The 20,712-nt window shown below is 42.0% G+C and overlaps 1 protein-coding gene across 8 annotated transcripts in view; it reads left to right on the top strand.

Moving 5' to 3' along the window:
* The window catches only part of Ide (insulin degrading enzyme), a 99,095-nt gene that overhangs the window by 30,447 nt on the left and 47,936 nt on the right, over positions 1-20,712 (top strand). For all 8 annotated transcript variants that reach the window (XM_087638313.1, XM_087638272.1, XM_087638447.1 and 5 more), the window contains exons 2-6: positions 6,677-6,861; positions 8,422-8,629; positions 11,987-12,156; positions 17,736-17,858; positions 20,506-20,618. In XM_087638313.1, coding sequence (XP_087494439.1) covers positions 6,677-6,861; positions 8,422-8,629; positions 11,987-12,156; positions 17,736-17,858; positions 20,506-20,618 — 799 coding nt within the window. The remainder of the gene's footprint in view (positions 1-6,676; positions 6,862-8,421; positions 8,630-11,986; positions 12,157-17,735; positions 17,859-20,505; positions 20,619-20,712) is intronic.

Genomic DNA, 20,712 nt, shown 5'->3' with positions numbered 1-20,712 from the left:
CTGCTTCTATTTCCTTAGGAGTTATGGGGTTGTTTAACTGGTTTATCTGTTCCTGATTTAACTTCGGTACCTGGTATCTGTCTAGGAAATTGTCCATTTCCTGAAGATTTTCAAGTTTTGTTGAATATAGATTTTTATAGTAAGATCTGATGATTTTTTGAATTTCCTCTGAATCTGTAGTTATGTCTCCCTTTTCATTTCTAATTTTGTTAATTTGGACACACTCTCTGTGTCCTCTCGTTAGTCTGGCTAAGGGTTTATCTATCTTGTTGATTTTCTCAAAGAACCAACTTTTGGTTCTGTTGATTCTTTCTATGGTCCTTTTTGTTTCTACTTGGTTGATTTCAGCTCTGAGTTTGATTATTTCCTGCCTTCTACTCCTCCTGGGTGTATTTGCTTCTTTTTGTTGTAGAGCTTTTAGGTGTGCTGTCAAGCTGCTGACATATGCTCTTTCCTGTTTCTTTCTGCAGGCACTCAGCGCTATGAGTTTTCCTCTTAGCACAGTTTTCATTGTGTCCCATAAGTTTGGGTATGTTGTACCTTCATTTTCATTAAATTCTAAAAAGTCTTTAATTTCTTTTTTTATTTCTTCCTTGACCAGGTTATCATTGAGTAGAGCATTGTTCAACTTCCACGTATATGTGGGCATTCTTCCCTTATTGTTATTGAAGACCAGTTTTAGGCCGTGGTGGTCTGATAGCACGCATGGGATTATTTCTATCTTTCTGTACCTGTTGAGGCCCGTTTTTTGACCAATTATATGGTCAATTTTGGAGAAAGTACCATGAGGAGCTGAGAAGAAGGTATATCCTTTTGCTTTAGGATAGAATGTTCTATAAATATCTGTTAAGTCCATTTGGCTCATGACTTCTCTTAGTCTGTCTACGTCTCTGTTTAATTTCTGTTTCCATGATCTGTCCATTGATGAGAGTGGGGTGTTGAAATCTCCTACTATTATTGTGTGAGGTGCAATGTGTGCTTTGAGATTTAGTAAGGTTTCTTTTACGTATGTAGGTGCCCTTGTATTTGGGGCATAGATATTTAGGATTGAGAGTTCATCTTGGTGGATTTTTCCTCTGATGAATATGAAGTGTCTTTCCTTATCTTTTTTGATGACTTTTAGTTGAAAATTGATTTTATTTGATATTAGAATGGCTACTCCAGCTTGCTTCTTCCCACCATTTGCTTGGAAAGTTGTTTTCCAGCCTTTCACTCTGAGGTAGTGTCTGTCTTTGTCTCTGAGGTGTGTTTCCTGTAGGCAGCAGAATGCAGGGTCCTCATTGCGTATCCAGTTTGTTAATCTATGTCTTTTTATTGGGGAGTTGAGGCCATTGATGTTGAGAGATATTAAGGAATAGTGATTATTGCTTCCTGTTATATTCATATTTGGATATGAGGTTATGTTTGTGTGCTTTTCTTCTCTTTGTTTTGTTGCCAAGACGATTAGTTTCTTGCTTCTTCTAGGGTATAGCTTGCCTCCTTATGTTGGGCTTTACCCTTTATTATCCTTTGTAGTGCTGGATTTGTAGAAAGATATTGTGTAAATTTGGTTTTGTCATGGAATATCTTGGTTTCTCCATCTATGTTAATTGAGAGTTTTGCAGGATACAGTAACCTGGGCTGGCATTTGTGTCCTCTTAGGGTCTGTATGACATCTGTCTAGGATCTTCTGGCCTTCATAGTTTCTGGAGAAAAGTCTGGTGTGATTCTGATAGGTCTGCCTTTATATGTTACTTGACCTTTTTCTGTTACTGCTTTTAATATTCTTTCTTTATTTTGTGTGTTTGGTGTTTTGACTATTATGTGACGGGAGGAGTTTCTTTTCTGGTCCAATCTATTTGGGGTTCTGTAGGCTTCTTGTATGCTTATGGGTATCTCTTTCTTTAGGTAAGGGAAGTTTTCTTCTATGATTTTGTTGAAGATATTTACTGGTCCTTTGAGCTGGGAGTCTCACTCTCTTCTATACCTATTATCCTTAGGTTTGATCTTCTCATTGAGTCCTGGATTTCCTGTATGTTTTGGACCAGTAGCTTTTTCCGCTTTACATTATCTTTTACAGTTGATTCGATGATTTCTATGGAATCTTCTGCTCCTGAGATTCTCTCTTCCATGTCTTGTATTCTGTTGGTGAAGCTCGTATCTACAGCTCCTTGTCTCTTCTTTTGGTTTTCTATATCCAGGGTTGTTTCCATGTGTTCTTTCTTGATTGCTTCTATTTCCATTTTTAATTCCTTCAACTGTTTGATTGTGTTTTCCTGGAATTCTTTCAGGGATTTTTGTGACTCCTCTCTATGGGCTTCTACTTGTTTATTTATGTTTTCCTGGAATTCTTTTAGGGATTTTTACGATTCCTCTCTGTAGGCTTCTACTTGTTGTCTAAGGGAGTTCTTCACGTCTTTCTTGAAGTACTCCAGCATCATGATCAAATATGATTTTGAAACTAGATCTTGCTTTTCTGGTGTGTTTGGATATTCCGTGTTTGCTTTGGTGGGAGAATTGGGCTCCGATGATGCCATGTAATCTTGGTTTTGTTGCTTGGGTTCCTGCGCTTGCCTCTCGCCATCAGATTATCTCTAGTGTTACTTTGATCTGCTATTTCTTTTTTTTTTTTTTTTTTTTCCGGAGCTGGGGACCGAACCCAGGGCCTTGCGGTTGCTAGGCAAGCGCTCTACCTCTGAGCCAAATCCCCAACCCCTGTTCTGCTATTTCTGACAGTGGCTAGACTGTCTTATAAGCCTGTGTGTCAGGAGTGCTGTAGACCTATTTTCCTGTTTTCTTTCAGCCAGTTATGGGGACAGAGTGTTCTGCTTTCGGGCGTGTAGTTTTTCCTATCTACAGGTCTTCAGCTGTTCCTGTGGGCCTGTGTCTTGAGTTCACCAGGCAGGTCGCTTGCAGCAGAAAGTTGGTCTTACCTGTGGTCCAGAGGCTCAAATTTGCTCGTGGGGTGTTGCTTATGAGCTCTCCGCAGCGGCAGCCACCAGGAAGATGTGCGCCCTTTTCGGGAGCTTCCGTGCAGCAGGGTTCCAGATGTCGTTTGGTGTTTTCCTCTGGAATCAGTAATGTGTGCAGAGTGCAGTCTCTTCTGGTTTCCCAGGCGTGTCTGCCTCTCTGAAGGTTTAGCTCTCCCTCCCACGGGATTTGGGAGCAGAGAACTGTTTATCTGGTCGGTCCCTTCAGGTTCCGGCGGTCGTAGTGTGTATTCTTTAGTCAATGCCTACCTTACTTTATTTGTTTTATTTGTGCATATCTGAGAGGATAAGTGTGAGCTATGGTGGACATGTAGAATCAGAGGGCAGCTTGCAGAGGTTGGTATGCTCCTTGGATTCCAGGGGTTGAGCTTAGATCGGTTTGGTGGCAAGCACCCTCCTGAACCATCGAGCTCCTGCTCCATCCCAACTTATTCATGGAGGAAAGGTCTCTCAGTCAAACCTAGAATTCCTGTCTGATTAGTCTTGCTAGCTAGCTTGCTTTGGAGATCCGCTGACTCTACCTTAGAGCCTGGAAGTAGAGCAGTGTTCCCTTGCCTACCTGCATTGTCTTGGGCTCAGAAGATCTGAACTCAGGCCCTCAAGCTTATATAGCCAGTGTTGAATCCCCTCGACCCTTGTCTTGAGGTGTTAATACAATGTTTTATCCAAAATAATGGTTACTGTTTGAGCTCCAGGTACCAGCTTGTCTCTGCACCCCCAGTACTGGGGTTAGAGTGGGCTGCAGCACCCAGCTTTTACATTTATCTCAGGGATCTGAACTCAGTTCCTCATGCCTGTATGGTAGGCATTTTATAGACCAAGGCATCTCCCTGCTCTAAGTTTTGTATTTTACATTAAACCATTTATTTTATCTATCCATATGGGTGTTTTGTCTGTGCATATGCATGTCTGTGCAGCACATACATGCCTGGTCTCTGCAAAGGCCAGAAGAAGGCATTGGATCCCCTGGTACTAGAATTATAATCATCAGTTGTGAGCTACTGTGTGGGTGCTGGGAATTGAACTCCTGACCTTCTGGAAGAATAGTCAGCGCTCCTAAGTGCTGAGCTGTCTCTCCAGCCTTTAGTTTTTTGTTTTTTGTTTTTTTTTTTAAAAGAAAATATTTGCATTCTGAACCAGAGCAATGCCATTTTAGCATTGCTTGTAGAAATCATGATGTGGCTGAAGCTTCTTGTTTTATGTGTATGCTTTGTCTGCATGGTGTGTGTGCCCCACAGTGTGCCTGGTGCTGTGGAGGCCAGAAGAGGACACAGCGCTTGAGTTACAGGTGTTTGTGAGCCACTTGATGGGTTCTGGGAATGAAACCTGAGTCTAGATGCTCTTAACCACGGTTCTACATTGTGTGAGCTTTAAAATCAGCACAATACATTTAATATTACTTATAGTATTGATCTTTAAAATCCCAAGTATCAGTCAGGCATGGTGATGCATAATTATAATCTTAGTTCTTAGGCAACCAAGACAAAAGGATAGTGAATTTGAGGATTGTTAGGGTCAGGCACAGCTGGCTGTTGCTAGGCGACTGTGGGGCGGAGCACCGGGCTGTTCCCAGGTAGCTGTGGGGGTGGAGCTTAGACAGAATACCAAAAAGAATAGCTTTGTCTGTGTAAAGAGAACCTATCTTATAGAAACAAAACAAAACCCAGCCAAACGAAATCTAAATATCATTTCTGAAAAGAAGATATATGAGAATGTGTTAATAGCAAATCTCTTTGGTTTACCAGCTTTTATATATATATATATATATATATATATATATATATATATATATAAAATTTCAGAGAGGAATGCATTCTGTTAAAAAATTAGGTTAGACTTTTCTCTTAGTGCCTAAGGCGCTCTCCCTTCCTATTTTCACATGTATGTGTAGTGTGCATGTGTGTATGCATGCTTTGCACATATGGGCACATGTATGTGTGGGGGTTGCACATGTGTATGTGTGTATGGAAGCCCAAGACTGACCCTTGATTGTTCTTCTACTTTATCTGATGGAACGAGGAGGTTTCTCTGGCAAACCCAGTTTCCCATGTGACTAGTCTTGCTAGCCAGCCTGAGTTGGGCCTCTCCAGCTCCACCTTTGGAGGATAGAATTACAGGAGAGCCACCCCATCACCCTGGCATTTCTGTGGGTGCTGAGGATCTGAACTCCAGTTCTCATGCTTACGTGGCAAGGGTGTAGCCACTGAGTCATCTCGCAAACCCATGTCCTAAGGTTTTAACACACTATTTTACCTAAATAATTGCACGCCTACTTATGTTCCCTATGGTTTATCTTTCGGTCTGGCTATTGGTCAGTTATTTGTTTTTTATTGTCATAGTGTGGATTATCTAGCCCAGGGCCTTGTGCATGCTAGGCCAGTGTTTTACCTCTGAAGTATGCCAGAAGTCCTGCTGTCAGCTTTATTAAAGGTCTACTTTTGTCTTCTAGGTAAGAAGCCAGGTTAGGTTCATTTCTTCTCCGTGGTTCCAGATGTGTTTTGGCTTTACCTGTTTCGAATGGAACTAGCCAATATTTGAGGTTTAATGTTTTGTCTGTTAATCAGTTCCTAGTTTGACAAAGGTAATATCTATCTGACTTAAAAACAAGCAAACAAATGAACAAAACAGAAACCAAACTACACAGAACCCAAATCTGGAGTCCCTTCATTGTACCAAACCCAAGAAGCTCCCTGTAGGGCCCCATTTGCCAGTGCTTCTCTTTTCTGTCACTGCCTCCAGCCTCCCTGAGGAAGAAAGGGAAGACCAGGCCGAGGAAGTCCTTTGGTAAGGTGTCTAGATCCCGCCTGTTCCAGCAGCGCTTTAGCATCTTCCCGGCTTTCCACTGATTTCATGTCCTGGCTTTTGTTGCTTTCATAATGCAGCTTGTTTGTCTTGTTTTGAAATATTTCAGGGCATTGTTCTTCGTGGAGGGCTATTCCACATATCTGAGCATATGTGTGTTCCTGATCAGCCTTATCATGGGATCCATCAGATTGAGCAATTTGGCTGATTCAGTAGATTCTTACACAACTTCTTACCGTACTCTCTAGCAGGGAGTCTGTATGAAAGCAGTTACTGGTAATTAAAGACCCCGAGGCAGGAGCACACTGACCAGATCACCCTGTATCAAGTCCCCACTGAAGTGCTCATCTCAATACAAAAGTACTGTTAACGCTCCTCTGAGAGAGGTGAGGGGAGGGGAGGAATGGCTGCACCCTGTAAGTAGCCTAGAAAGCATTTCCTTCGGGGCTCAGTGGGAAAGCAAGCTTAGCTGTGTGTGAGCCAGGTCAGCCCTCCCCAGCAGGGGCTGCAGCTTCTGCAGCCAGGTAGGTGTTTGCTTTGTTTTCTGTTTTGGATGATGTTATATTAATTACCTTGATGCTTGCTTGCTTCCTTTTCTTCCTTCCCCTTCTTCCCCTCCCCCTTCCCCTTCTTGGTTTGTTTTTTTGAAACAGGGTTTCTCTGTGTAGCTCTGGCGGTTCTGGAGCTCACTCTGTAGACCAGGCTGGCCTCAAACTCTGAGATCAGCCTCTGCCTCCCAAGGGCTGGGATGTGCCACCAACTCTATTTCTTCCTTTATTCATCCATTTATCACCCTCCCTCCCTCCCTCTATCCCTCCCTCTATCCCTCCCTCCCTCCCCTCTCCTCCCTTCCCTTCCTTTCTTTTTTGAGCAGTTGCTTTATAACAAATATCTTTTCTTTCCAGATTCCCAAAACAAATTTACAGCACAATGAATAATCCGGCCATCCAGAGAATAGAAGACCATATTGTCAAGTCTCCTGAAGACAAACGGGAATATCGTGGACTAGAACTGGCCAATGGTATCAAAGTGCTTCTCATCAGTGATCCCACCACGGACAAGTCATCAGCAGCACTCGACGTGCACATAGGTACAGTTTAGTCTTGTGGGCCATCCCCTGGCAGTAGTGTTTGATAGATGGTGCTGTGAGTGTAAGAACCCAATAGTTATGACAGATTTGGTTTTTCTTACTATTTTTATTAGTTTTGCTGTTTGTTTTGGTTTTGAGACAGGGTCTTACTCTGAAGCCCAAGCAACCTGAAATTCACTGTGTTGCCCATGTTGGCCTCAAATTTGACATGATCCTCCTGCTTCTCAAATGCTGGGATGATAGACTTACGTCACCATGCCTGCTTGTGGTGTGCTAATGCAGGGTCTCACTGTTCACCCAGGTTGGCCTGGAACACAGCTAATAGAGTCCTGTTAGGCTTCCAGCTTGGGTGATGTAGCAGCGAAGAACTTCATTCCATCCTTTAAGCCAGGTCTTATTTCTCTGGTATGCTTACCTTGTTATTTTATAGATCCTTGAGTACACATTTCTTCTGTGTGTGATATCACTTCAGCCCTATTATCTCCTACACATATATATATGCTAAATGGAAAATACTTGTTTTTAATAGTTTTTTTAAATAAAAGCTTTAATTTAGTGACATCTTAGTATTGAGGAAATAAGGTAATATTGAGCAAATAACTACTGCTTACCTTTATTTTCATTTATTTTTTAAAAAAATTTATTTATTATAAATACACTGTGGCTATCTTCAGACACACCAAAAGAGGTCGTCAGAACCCATCACAGATGGCTGTGAGCCACCATGTGGTTGCTGGGATTTGAACTCAGGACCTTTGGAAGAACAGTCAGTGCTCTTAACCACTGAGCCACCTCACCAACCCAGCTACTGCTTACCTTAATGAGTGTTTTGCAAATATTTAATTTGTTTTTTTCTTTGTTTTTTGTTTTGCTTTGTTTTGTTTTTCCAACAAGGTCTCTGTTGTGTAGCCCTGGCTGTCCCAGAACTCACTGTGTAGACCAGACTGCAAATATCTAATTTGTATTCAAAGGACAAAGATAGGAATATATAAAAGATATAACCAAGGCAAAAGAAGTAAAATATTCTGCTTTAAATGGCACAGCTTTGCTGGGTGTAATGGCACATTAGCAACTGGGAGCTGAAGGCAGGAGGCTTACTGCAAGTTGAAGACCAGCATGGGGTGCATGGAAGGACTGTACCTCAAAACAGCAGCAAATAGAAAATTAGAAATGAGAAGCCTTTGTAACTCCTCAGACCAGGCTCCCCAGGGACATCACACCATTGGCCCATGTTGTCCCCAAAGTGATGTCCAGGTGGGAATTAGAGTCTTGGTCTTCTTGTTTACTTTCTAAATAATGGTATTTCAGAGCACCCTCACTTAACTCCTTCTGTGTATTGTCATGTTAAGAGTTTCAAACTAGGGGTTGGGGATTTGGCTCAGTGGTAGAGCCCTTGCCTAGGAAGCGCAAGGCCCTGGGTTCGCAAGGCCCTGGGTTCGGTCCCCAGCTCCGGAAAAAAAGAATTAAAAAAAAAAAGTTTCAAACCACTTATAATTCATCTTCATTTACTAGCCTGTAACATTGAGAAATGGTTAAGTCTCTGTGTGTTTTCTCTTTCAGGGTCACTGTCAGACCCTCCAAATATTCCTGGCTTAAGCCATTTTTGTGAGCATATGCTGTTTTTGGGAACAAAGAAATATCCTAAGGAAAATGAATACAGCCAGTTTCTCAGTGAACATGCTGGGAGTTCAAATGCATTTACCAGCGGAGAACACACCAATTATTATTTCGATGTTTCCCATGAACACTTGGAAGGAGCCCTGGACAGGTAATAATGAATACCTTGCAAATTACTGAACTTTGTACAGTTATGCACATTAATAAACATAGTAATTATTGTTTTATGAAGATGACGCCACTGTTTTATAGTTTAACAAAGATATTGTAGGTCTGGTGGTCAGCTGGGGGCAGGCCCTTGCCACCAAGCTTGTTGACCTGAGTTTGCTGTAGGATCCACGTAAAAGAAGGAGAAAAATGACCCCTGCAAGTAGTCCTCTGGCCTCCATGTGCTTTCCCCTCCCCTCCACCCTGCCCAAGATAATCAAATAAAGCAGGTTTTTTTTTTTTTTTTTTAAAGAAAAGATGTTTTTCAGGCAGGCATGGTGGTGAATGCCTCTAACCCCCACACTCTGTAGGCAGAGGTGGATAGATAGAGCCCTGTGAGTTCCCAGTCAACCAGGACTACACCTGAGACCCTGTCTTTAAATCATTCATATGTGCTCAGTGGTAGTGCACACCTTTAATGCCAGCACTCAGGAGGCAGAGGCAGGCAGATCTCTGAGTTTGAGGCCAGCCCGCTCTACAGAGTGAGTTCCAGGACAGCCAGGGCTACACAGAAACTCTGTCTCGAAAAACCAAAATAATAATATAATATATTAACAACAACAATAAAATTAAATAAATATACACACACGCGTATGGTTATTTTAATCAGTACACCTCCCCACCCGCACTGTGTTTTATAAAGCAGAAAACGTAATGAGAGATGTCACATATTTACTTCATGGTAGAAAGAAAGTAATGACACAACTGTAAACTGGCCTTCAGGCCTATAAAATATTATATTGACGTGTAAAATCCTCACTCGCCCTCTCATTCTAACTGGACGCACATCTTTCACACGTGGTAAAGAACCTGTGGCAGCCTGGAGGGATGGCTCAGCTACAAGAGCACTTGCTTTTTGTGAAGATCTGGATTTGGTTCCCACCACCCACTTGGGAGCTCATAACAATCTATAACTTCAGTTCCAGGGCTTCTGATGCCCTCTTCTCCTCTCTTCTGGTACCAGACACACACGTGATGCATTTGTCATTTGCTACCACAGACCACACAAGGCTGGCCGGCTGCCTGCCATCTCCTGAGGAGTGCTGGGATTACAGACTCCTGGTGCTACTCTCTGGATTCATGTAGGTTCTGGGGATCCCAATTCAAGACTTCACCTTACACTGGAAAGCGCTTAATTCACTGGGCTACCTCCCCTGCTCAGATACACTCTCTCTCCTGCTGTTTCAACTTTAAGGGTATCTTGAAAGTATTTTATGGACCAGGCTCGGTCAGGACAGTACAATTTCTTTTATTTAAAAAATTTTAAATTACTTGGGTGTACTTTGTGTTTACATGGGGGTCATGCTCATGCCACAGGATGCACATAGAAGTCAGAGGACAGCTTGTGAGAGTCCCTTATCTCCTTCTGCTATGTGGATCCTGGAGATTGAAGTCAGGCCATCAGACTTGGTGACAGGCACCTTTGATGTGTATGTATGTACACCAGAAGGGGGCATCAGATCCCATGGGACTACAGTTGTTGGTTGTGAGTCATTATGTGAACCAGGACCTCTGGATGAGTGGTCCTGTGGAATCAGAAAGGTATATTAGTTGCCTAGAGTTACATACCATGTTATTTGTTGAATTGATGCTTATTAAAAATTCATAGGCTGTTTAGTATTTCATAAGAGCTCGTAATCATGACTTAGTCAGACTGCTGTGACACACTTGGGCTTTTTCATTGCACTGCTTCTTTCTACTAATTAAAGTTTTCCTAAAATTCAAATCACACCTTTTAAAATTCAAGTCACCTAATTTGTTTGTCCTGAGGTGCCTGAGTTTTAATGAGTTCCACTGCGGGCTGTACATTTAAGATTTTTAAAATTATTTTTAAAAAATTGTATATGAGAGGGATGTGGGGTGTGTGTGTGTGTGTGTGTGTGTGTGTGTGTGTGTGTGTAATATCTGTATGAGAGATGTGTGATGTGTATTATGTGTATAAGGGTGTGTGTTAGTATGTAGATGTATGTGTGGATAGGACTTTCTGACTGTAATGTTTATGATGTATATGATCTTATGTGTATGTGAGCGTGTGTCAGTGTGTAGGTTGAGGGTAGAGTATATATGTCTTAGTTAGGGTTTTACTGCCGTGAGCAGACACCATGACCAAGGCAAGTCTTATAAAGGCCAACATTTAATTGTGGCTGGCTTACAGATGCAGAGGTTCAGTCCATTATCCTTAAGGTAGGAGTGTGGCAGCATCCAGGTAGGCATGGTGCAGGAGGAGCTGAGTTCTACATCTTCATCTGAAGGCTGCTAGCAGAATACTGGCTTCCAGGGTGAGGGTCTTAAGCCCATGCCCACAGTGACACACGTATTCCACCTCCTAATAGTGCCATTCCCTGGGCCAAGCCTCTGCCAACCACCACAGTGCACAGGTCTTGATGATGTACAGAGGCGAGAAGACAACTTAGGTCTGGCTTTCTCTTCTTACTGTTGCTGCTGATATCAAACTTAGATTGTTAGGCTTACATGGCAAGTACTTTTACTTGTTCAGCCATTTCACTGACTACACACTCAAGATTTGACAAAGATTTGTCTACTGCTTTTTCCTCTTTTGAGGAAACCTAAGTTTCATAGACTTTTTTTTTTTAAAGATTTATTTATTTTATACATGTGAGTACGCTGTAGCTGTCTTTAGACACACCACAAGAGGGCATTGGATCCCATTATAGATGGTTGTGAGCCATTATGTGGTTGCTGGGAATTGAACTCAGGACCTCTGGAAGAGCAGTTGGTGCTCTTAACCACTGAACCATCTTTCCAATCCCCCAAACTGCTAATCTTAAGTAGACAACAGCCGTCTCTTAAGGTCACTTTTGACCTTTTGATGTTAATATATTGATATTTTCACTAATTTTAGTATCTCTGGAGCGATCAATGCCTCTGCATTTACATATGCCCAATACTGTACTTATCTTCTATTGTTTAACAATAGAAGTTCTTTTTTATTTCTTTTCTCAGAACAATGGTACTCCTCCCAACCCCCATTAAAGTGAGACAAGGTCTCATTATGTCCCTGGCTTCCGAGAATTGATTGTGTAGTCCAGGCTGGCCTCTAACTCAGTATCTGCCTCCTGATTGCTGGGATTAAAGGTGTGTATCACCACACCCTGCCCTAATTTTTTCCCCTTTGGTCTTATGCATTCTAGCAAGTGAATCTATCACTGAGCTAAATCCTCAACCCTAATTTCTTCAGATCTTATGTAATTCATATCAACTAAAAGGTTTCAAAAACATTTAAAAGCTGTTGTTTTAAAGTCTCAGTTCTCAAGTTCGTAATTCTGTTTTATGTTTTTAGGTTTGCCCAGTTTTTCCTGTGCCCCTTGTTTGATGCAAGTTGTAAGGACAGAGAGGTGAACGCTGTCGATTCAGAGCATGAAAAGAATGTGATGAATGATGCCTGGAGACTCTTCCAGCTGGAAAAGGCTACAGGGAATCCCAAGCACCCCTTCAGCAAATTCGGGACAGGTTTGTCAGCTTCATGCGTCAGTCAGCTGTGGCGTTCCTTGATCTCCTTGAGTCTCATGGGTTCCCTGCACGGTGTTTTCATAATTTGTTTCCCAGCTTTTATCCATTCAAGTATGAGTCTGCGTGTTTTGGGAGTGGAACAGTTAGGAGCTGTGCACGGTTACTCTCTGAGACTTCAGATGTGCTGTGTAGACATTCTCGACTAAGCTGCACACTGGCTCTTTGTCCTTGAAACTGGATCTTGCCCTGTAACCCAAGCTAGCCTCAAACTTCAAATCCTTGTGCTTTAGCTTCCCTAGTGCTGGAATTACGAGCAGTTACCCAGAAAGGTTATTGTGCTTTTAAAATACTTAGTTAATATAAAATATAGAACAATGATAATATATTGTGTAGTATACTTATACATTTGTTTATTTTCTAAATTAATGTCTTTGAGTTTAGACACTGCTTCCTAGACATACAATAGGTCCAGAGAAATTGACTTGATTATAGAATTGTAGAAGTTATAGTTAGAGAGGTCAGCATAGTGGCTTCCTAATTGTATTCTTACAGAAATCTCCCTTCCTCCCTTCCTCAGTCTCTCCCTTCTTCAAGCCTTTCTTTTCTTTTCTTTCCTTTCCTTTTCCTTCCTTCCTTCCTTCTTTCCTTTTAGAAAGGGACTTTTGTATCTCAGCTGGCTTTATCACGCCCTGACCTCCCAAGTCGTAGGATTGCAGAACTGACCACCATATTATTTCTTTTTAAATCTGAATCCCTGATAGGTATCCATATGGGTTTTCTTCTTTTTTCCATATGTACCTTTGGCTTTAGTTCTATAGCTTCTTAAATTGGAAGCTTTTGTTCTTCTGTGTTTGGCTTGGTATTTGATTGTGGGTTCTTGTTTTCCCTGTCCATCAAAAGTAAAGTGAGAGCAGTTGAGTATTTTAACAGGCAGTCTGGGAGCAGGAAAGGACAAAGTGTAGTTGTGGTTATTCTCAAGTGACTAATTGCTCCAGTTGTAACCCCTTAGAGACTGAGAGCAACTGGGTGTAGTCTCCTGGGAAGGAGATGAAGCAGAAGTCAAAGAGTGGACGACCTGTTTGACACTTAGGTGGACAGGAACAGTTGGGAAGACCCTGGGTGGGAGGACCATGGGTGGGGCTGTGCTTCTGCTGTGGGTGAGGATGTCTTAATTGTTGTTTATTCTAAATTGTTATGTAATCTTATGCAACAAGTTCCGAGATTATAAATGGGGCCATGGTTACTTCGTCTGTCAGTTAGCGAGTTATTTTTTTATTTCTCAGTGTGTGAAGGGTATTGTCTGCACTAGCAGGGTTAAAGTTTAGGTGAGGAAGCTAGGCAAACCCAGGATTTCCCAGATGTCAAGTCAGGCACAATTTTCCAAGATCATCATCTCTTTTTTCTTCTTCCTCCCGCCTTACTGGCTACATTTAGTGATGTTTTCCTAGAGTGTTTTGTGTATTTATTGACCTATTTTTTTGTTTGGTGTTTTGAGTCTTTCAGCCTCCTGAGTGCTGTGACTGCAGTTGTGTGTTGTTCGTGTAGTCTACGCTGGCCTTAGACTCACTGTGCAGTCCAGGCTGAGGTCACAGGCATACCCCGCTGTGTCTGTCCTCCCCTGACCATAATTTGATCAGGCTCCTTGCGCTCTGCCTTGGAGTTGTGAGAGTTCTGTGCAAATGTCGGTTGCTCTCTGTCATATGTGCACTGTGCACATCTTTTACTAGCCGTGGGTGGTCTTTTCGTTTTGTTGGTTGCCTTTGATCTTCTATGGAAAGGTTTGTTAATTTCATGTAGTCCCACTTATTTTGTTTATGCAGCTTGAATCTGTGATATGTATCAAAGTCATTACCATGGCCAATAGCAAGACATTTCCCCTGTGTTGTCTTCTAGAAGTCTTAGTTAGGTCTTTATCCATTTTGACCCTAACTCTTCTCTCTGGTGTTCACACACAGTTGCAGGTGTGGTGCTGTTACTGGATATTGAGTACAGAGATTAGAATACAAAGAAATCAGTACTCTAAAAGGGATCATTAATTTTTTTTAAGCTTTTAATTTTTTTTGTTTTGACATAGTGAATGTTTCCCTACACAGTCCTGGCTGTCCTGGAACTCACTGTGTACACCCGTCTGGCCTTGAACTCACAGAGGTACACTAGCCTCCGCCTCCTAAGTGCTGGAACTGAAGACATGTGCCACCATGCTCGGTGGAATAATTAATTTAAACATAATGTTTATGTAGATTGATCATTTTGATCATCATTTATGTGTTTATCTGTGTGTTCTATGTACACCATATGTGTGAGTGCTTTTGGAAGCCAGAAGAAGGTATCAGGTCCTCTGAAACTGGAATTAGAGGCAGTAATGAGTCGCCTGATGTGGGTGCTAAGATCAGAACTTGGGTTCTTAATTCCAGAGCCATTTCTTCTGCCCCAAATCTGATTAGATTTATAAAAATATAAATCTAGTTGCAAAGCTTCCACCCTGAATATAGCATGAACTGGAGTTCTAGTGTGTTCCACTCATTGTAAAACCATTTATTGAGCCAGTGAGACAAAGAAACACCAAATGTATGCCCTGACTGGCAGATGTCCAAGTCCCCTCAGGCTGCTGTAGCTGAAAGTCTGTCCTTCCCCCGCTGTCACAGATATTTGGATCAAAGCCACTTTCCAAAAGCCACTTAGAATCAAGTGTCCTATGTAGCAAGGAAACATCAAAACCTGTGGTAGCATGTGATGCTCTGCCCTGTCATTGCTGCATTTGGGAGGTGGAGGTTTGATCAGGAGTTCAAACAAGGCTGTCCTCAGCTACGTAGAGAGTTTAAGGTACCTGTCCACATGGAACCCTGTCACAGACAGAGGTAGGGCGTGATGTGTGGATGGAGTACGGGTTATCCGTAGGATGATTGGCCACTCAGTGCTCTAGCTGAATTCTTTACAAAGTTCAGTGGAAATGTTCAGTGGTGTGCCAGCCGTGATCTGTAGCCTCAAACAGTGCCTACTGCAGCCACAGCTCCTGCCAACTGGGCCAGTCAGAGCTCCTGCTGGGCTGGTCGGCTTCCTGCCCTTGACTTTCAACATGACAGCTTTATGGTAGGGATGTTCTTCCACTGGGCGTGTGGTGTTTCTTTGTCTGTCTGTGAAACAGTAAATATTGACCCTCAGTGTCACCCTCCCTACTCCTTGTCTTAGTTCTGTTACTCCCTGCTGATGAGCTTGCCTGCAGTGAGTAGAAAAATCTCCCTTTCCTGTATATGGTGGGCGTGGGCCAGCAGCTCGACTGCTGCGTGACAGCAGGGCAGATGCTGGATTCCTGCTGTTCGCTTGCCAATTTTCAGAATGGCGTGTTGGTTTCCGCCATCCTTCAGAGGTAACTAACTTGTTTTTTGAGTACCACAGTACACTTGTGGATAAATACTCCATATATTTTTAACTGACTTAATCCTTACTATTTCCTAAGCTTTTCCATTTATATTTACATTTTTATATAAAATACATATTATATACACAATATGTATGTATATAATATATACTATATATATCCTTTTGTTTTGTTTTTTTCAAGATAGAGTTTCTCTGTGTAGCCCTGGCTGTTTTAGAATTCTCTTTTATAAACGAGGCTGGCTTCAAATTCAGAAATCCTCCTGCCTCTGCCTCCTAAGTGCTGTGATTAAAGGTGTATGCCACTACTGCCCTGCTAAAATATTTGTTTGTTTGTTTGCTTGTGTATTTTTCTGTTTTTATGAAGCTGGGTAGAGAACTTCATGCCTGTTGAATGAGTAATCCAGCGCTGAGTTGCATTTTCACCTCTGCTTTCCTTTCGGGCATGGATAGCTATGGAAAGCTAGAAATTTTACTAAAAAAGAACTGAATCAGTCAAGTGCACAGGTGCCTGGTGATGGCCCTTGGGAGATTTCTCCTGAAGCCCTCTTTTAATAATACAGATCTTACACTTGTGTGTATACTCAGCCATTTATGATGGAATTGCCCTTTTAAGTTTTCTAGGAAAATTTATATGCATAAAAAACTGTAGTATCATTCAGGTTTATTAGAATACCAAGATGAAAGGACTTAAATTTTTTACTTATTTATTTTATTTTGTGTGTATAAGTGTTTTATCTGCATAATACGTATACTATATGTGTGCCTAGTACCCAACAAGTTCAGAAAAAGGTATCAGATCTCCTGAGACTGGAGCTTTAGATAGTTGTGAGCCACCATGTGGGTCTGGGGACTCTCCAGTCCCAAGGACAAGAATTCCTCATTGCCCCAAAGGCCAGCCAAGGCAGGGCCTTCTCCCAGAAGACCTAGGATACAAGATGACCGTAGTCCAGAGCTAGGGCTTGCTTTAGTATTGGCAGAGCCAGGTGGGATTCATGATCCGAGCAGTGGCATTTTAATTTGGTACAAATGACCCATCTAAATTAGCACTGACTTAGGACAGTGCGGTCTGGAGATGGAGTTTGTAATTGTCCTCTTGGCTCTATTCACATTGCTCTCTAGATGTGGATGTTTCAGTAGGAGAAGGTCGACAGGATCATTTGTTCAGTGTTTTTTCACTACTTTCTAGCTATAGTATTTATTTCTTACCGTCTGGAATACTTTGCGTGATGTATGCGTATGCCAGGATTCCTCCCTGCACCTCCCTGCAGCAGCAGTCCCTAATCCAAGGTCTCATTTCAGACCATCACTGGTTTTGACATGTAGTTTACCTTAACTCTCCTAAGAGAGCTTCCACCAGCATACCCCACGCACACCACTTCAGAGGTACAAAAATAGCACTGCATCCTATTTTTCCCAATTTAGATGAAACCCATGAGAATTCACATTACAAATTTAATATTTCTTCTCAGAATAGTAAATTTGTTCTTTTCTTTCCACACGGAACTTGGTAAATTCCCCAAAGATTCCCTAGTGAATCTGTTCAGTTAATTATAGGATGCACAGGGAATTGAGAACCAGCGTGAGTGTGAGTGGAAGCCAGTGGATCTCATTTTGTCTAAAAATGGTCATAATACCTATATCCTCTAGACTTTTTTTCAGTTTTTTACTTGCATGCTGTTGTTTGAGACAAAGTCTAACAGTTTAACCCAGGTGGACCTGAAACTCACTGTGTAAACTGACTCTGCAGTTCGTCTGCCTCAGCCTCCTAACTGGTAGGATTGTAAGCGTGTGCTACCATGGCTAGCCCAGAAGCAAAGCTTTCATATACCATTTTTAGGTTTTTATGGAAAGTTCTATTTGAATATAGTCAGTGGTGTGCTTTTAACCCCAGCACTCAGAGACAAAGGTAGGCAGACCTGAGTTCAAGGCCAGCTTGGTCTACATATTTTATTCCAGGGCAGCCAAAGCTACATAGATATTCTACTTCAAACAAACAAACAAACAAACACATAAAATTAATAATCTGTTTTCACTGTAAATATTACCCGCCCTGTTTATTCAGTTCATGTTCAAACATAGTTGGCTAATGTTTATGTTAGTTTCTTTAGTTCATCTTATAGCAATGTCAGTAATAACGAAACTATATAAAGTTCACAGACTTTGCCTTTTCTAAGAAATACCTTTTCAATCATTTTTAGGAAACAAATATACTCTAGAGACTCGACCCAACCAAGAAGGCATCGATGTAAGGGAAGAACTCTTGAAATTTCACTCTACGTATTATTCGTCCAATCTGATGGCGATTTGTGTTTTAGGTCGAGGTAAGAACTAAACTATCATTGGGTGGTTTCGTTTTGGTCCATTTTGACTATTTACAACGTATTAGAAGGATATGGGTACGGTGTTTATCTGCTCATAGTTTTGAAAATGATCAACAGATGGGAATTTTACTTTAAACGAACTGTCTTCAAAAAAGAAGTTCAGAGGGGTTGGGAATTTAGCTCAGTGGTAGAGCGCTTTGCAAGGCCCTGGGTTCGGTCCCCAGCTCCGAAAAAAAAAGAAAAAAAAAAGAAAAAAAAAGAAAAAAAAAAAAAGAAGTTTAGAGGGCTTTAAGTGGAGACCTGAAGAATATGTAGATTACGAGTGCGTTTTCTAAATATATAAGAGAAGGGAAGGGCACCTGGCGAAGAGCGCCAGACTGACCTTACAGCAGTCCAGAATCTGCACAGGAAATGAACACACGACAGGAGACCGGGGGGTGGGGGCGGGGATCCCGAGCGGAGGCGTAGTTCGGTGAGCGCACGTTCCTGTCAATCTGTTGGGTTTTCTCTTCGCCTTGCTTGGCGCAGTGCTGCCTCTGGATGTTGCTGCTGTTCTGTGTCGCTGGTGGTAGATGGGGCTTTCAGTTGCCCTAGTCCTTCTGAAGGCAATTTCCTTCAGAAATTGTTGTGTGAGGCAGGGTCACACTGCATTGAGCAGCCTGGCTTCAGGTTTGCGGTAATCCTCCTGCCCCTGCCTCCCAGCCATTGAGATTATGAATGAGAGCCTGGCCTAAAATTAAGTTTGGGTTGGCTACAAGACAAAATGGAATAACAGATACTAAAAGTGCATAGAGTCCAACAGCCTGACCTGGAAGGCCAAATACACTGCCTTCTTAGGCAGGGCTGTGAACTAGTGAGTTTTTTACTTTACTAAACATCTGACTTTGAATTTGTAAAGTGACGAAGAGAGCTTGGGAGATTTTCTTCTGGCCTCTGTGTGCAGGCCCACTCACATGTAAGTAAATGTAACTAATAAATGTAACCTAAACCATGATACTGCTTACTAAAGATATGTAGGCTAAATATTCACTATTGCTAGGTATACAGGAACTCAGTCCTGGAAACCAGGATCATAAAAACTGTTCTGTATCTTAGAAAAAGCGCATGATTTCTGTCCATCTGTTTTGATAAACACTAATGGCTTTAGCTAAATGAAGCATAAGCACCTCAGTGTTCTCGATTTCGTGGCGGTGATAGAGTAATGTTCCATTTTCCTGATCAGGACACGTCACTTCCAACCCAGCTGGCTCCTGCACTGAGCTCAGTAGAGTTGAGAGATCTGGGAGAGATGTGAGAAGGAACTACCACTGATCTAGGATCAACAGATGATTCATTTTTCCTTTGGGGACAAGAGGAAGATTAGCTGTATGGAAGGGTCTCTGTTACAAAGGGACAAAAACATTGTTTTCTGGCTTCGCTGTAGCTGTTCCTCTGTTTGTAGCAGCAAATACCATCCAAACATTCAGCAAATAAGTAATGATGTAATGTTGCCAAGTAGGAACGTCACAGAGGTAGAAGAGACTAGACTCAGTTCCCTGGGCTCTGGGAGGTGAGGCAGAGCAGTATCCTCAGATGCCTTACCTTTAAAAAGTTCCATTGTGCGTCTGGAGAGGTGGCTCAGTGCTTAAGAGCACTTATTTCTCTTGCAGGGGACCTGAGGTGGGTTCCCAGCACCCCTACAGTAGCTCACAGGTACCCATAACTCCAGCTCCAAGGGATCTTTACTGACTTTTGTGGGCACCAGGCATGCATGTGGTACCACACATACATGCAGACAAAGTGTTTGTGAGTAGATGTTAAGAGAAAGAGAAGCCCCACTGTGGTTTTATGCTTTAATGGCAGAAATACTGGAGGGTCCCAGCACACTTGGTAGAAGGACTTTACTGTCCCTAATACTTGATGTTGACAAAGCAGTTGGCAACTCACCGTGCTCCATCACCGTATGCATAAAGATGTCTTCTGATACTTTTTCTTATAATACTTATAATAAATAACCCAGACTGGTCTAGAACTCAGAAACCTCCAAAGTTGGCTGCCAGTGGGATTATATGTATATGCCTCCATGTCTGGCCATCTGACATCTCTTGCATCAAATGCATTTTATCATTTTTGAGTCCACTTGTCATATAACAATTAATCGTGGTCTGCCTTTTGCCTAGCTGTGCAAACGGTTCTAAAGGCAGCTAAGTAGCTGGTTATGGTGGTGTTCATCTTTCTTCCCAGCATTTAGGAGACAGGTGGGTGGATCTCTGTGACTCCAGGCCAGCCTGGTCTACAAAGTAGGTTCCAAGGCAGCCAGGAACACAGCTAGTGTTCTGCTGTCTTTGCTATTTGATTTGAATTTGTTGCCAGAAGTCTATGTGGATAATATATGTGTGAGGAAATACATTATGAAGACTGTCTCTGCAGCAGAAGGGACTGTGAGTGACATAGTTCTCAGGGTTGTGCAGGAGCCTCTGACGCAGTGTAGGCACTGGCAGGCTCTGACTGCTTCACCTTTACCGGATACAGGGATTTTTTCTTTTCTTTTTTTCAGTCTTTTCTTTTAAAGCCATAAGACATTTCAGAAGGTCCTAAGGCCTTAATTTCTGTCTGTACTTCAAGTTCTGGTTGATTAAATTCTGCTTTCTATCTTTGTTTCTTGTAGAATCTTTAGATGACCTGACTAATCTGGTGGTGAAGTTATTTTCTGAAGTAGAGAATAAAAATGTCCCTTTGCCTGAATTTCCTGAGCACCCTTTCCAAGAAGAACATCTTAAAGTAAGTGCACACATTTCTGTTATTTTTCATTGTGAACATAATCGTCATAACAATGTAATCAATTTTATATGTGTTAGGAATGTGTATCAATGAA

Source organism: Rattus norvegicus, chromosome 1, assembly GCF_021556685.1.
Source record: "Rattus norvegicus strain SHRSP/BbbUtx chromosome 1, alternate assembly SHRSP_T2T, whole genome shotgun sequence".
Classification (NCBI taxonomy): Eukaryota; Metazoa; Chordata; class Mammalia; order Rodentia; family Muridae; genus Rattus; species Rattus norvegicus.
The sequence above is the reverse complement of the archived record's forward strand: the minus strand, read 5'-3'. Positions and strand labels throughout refer to the sequence as shown.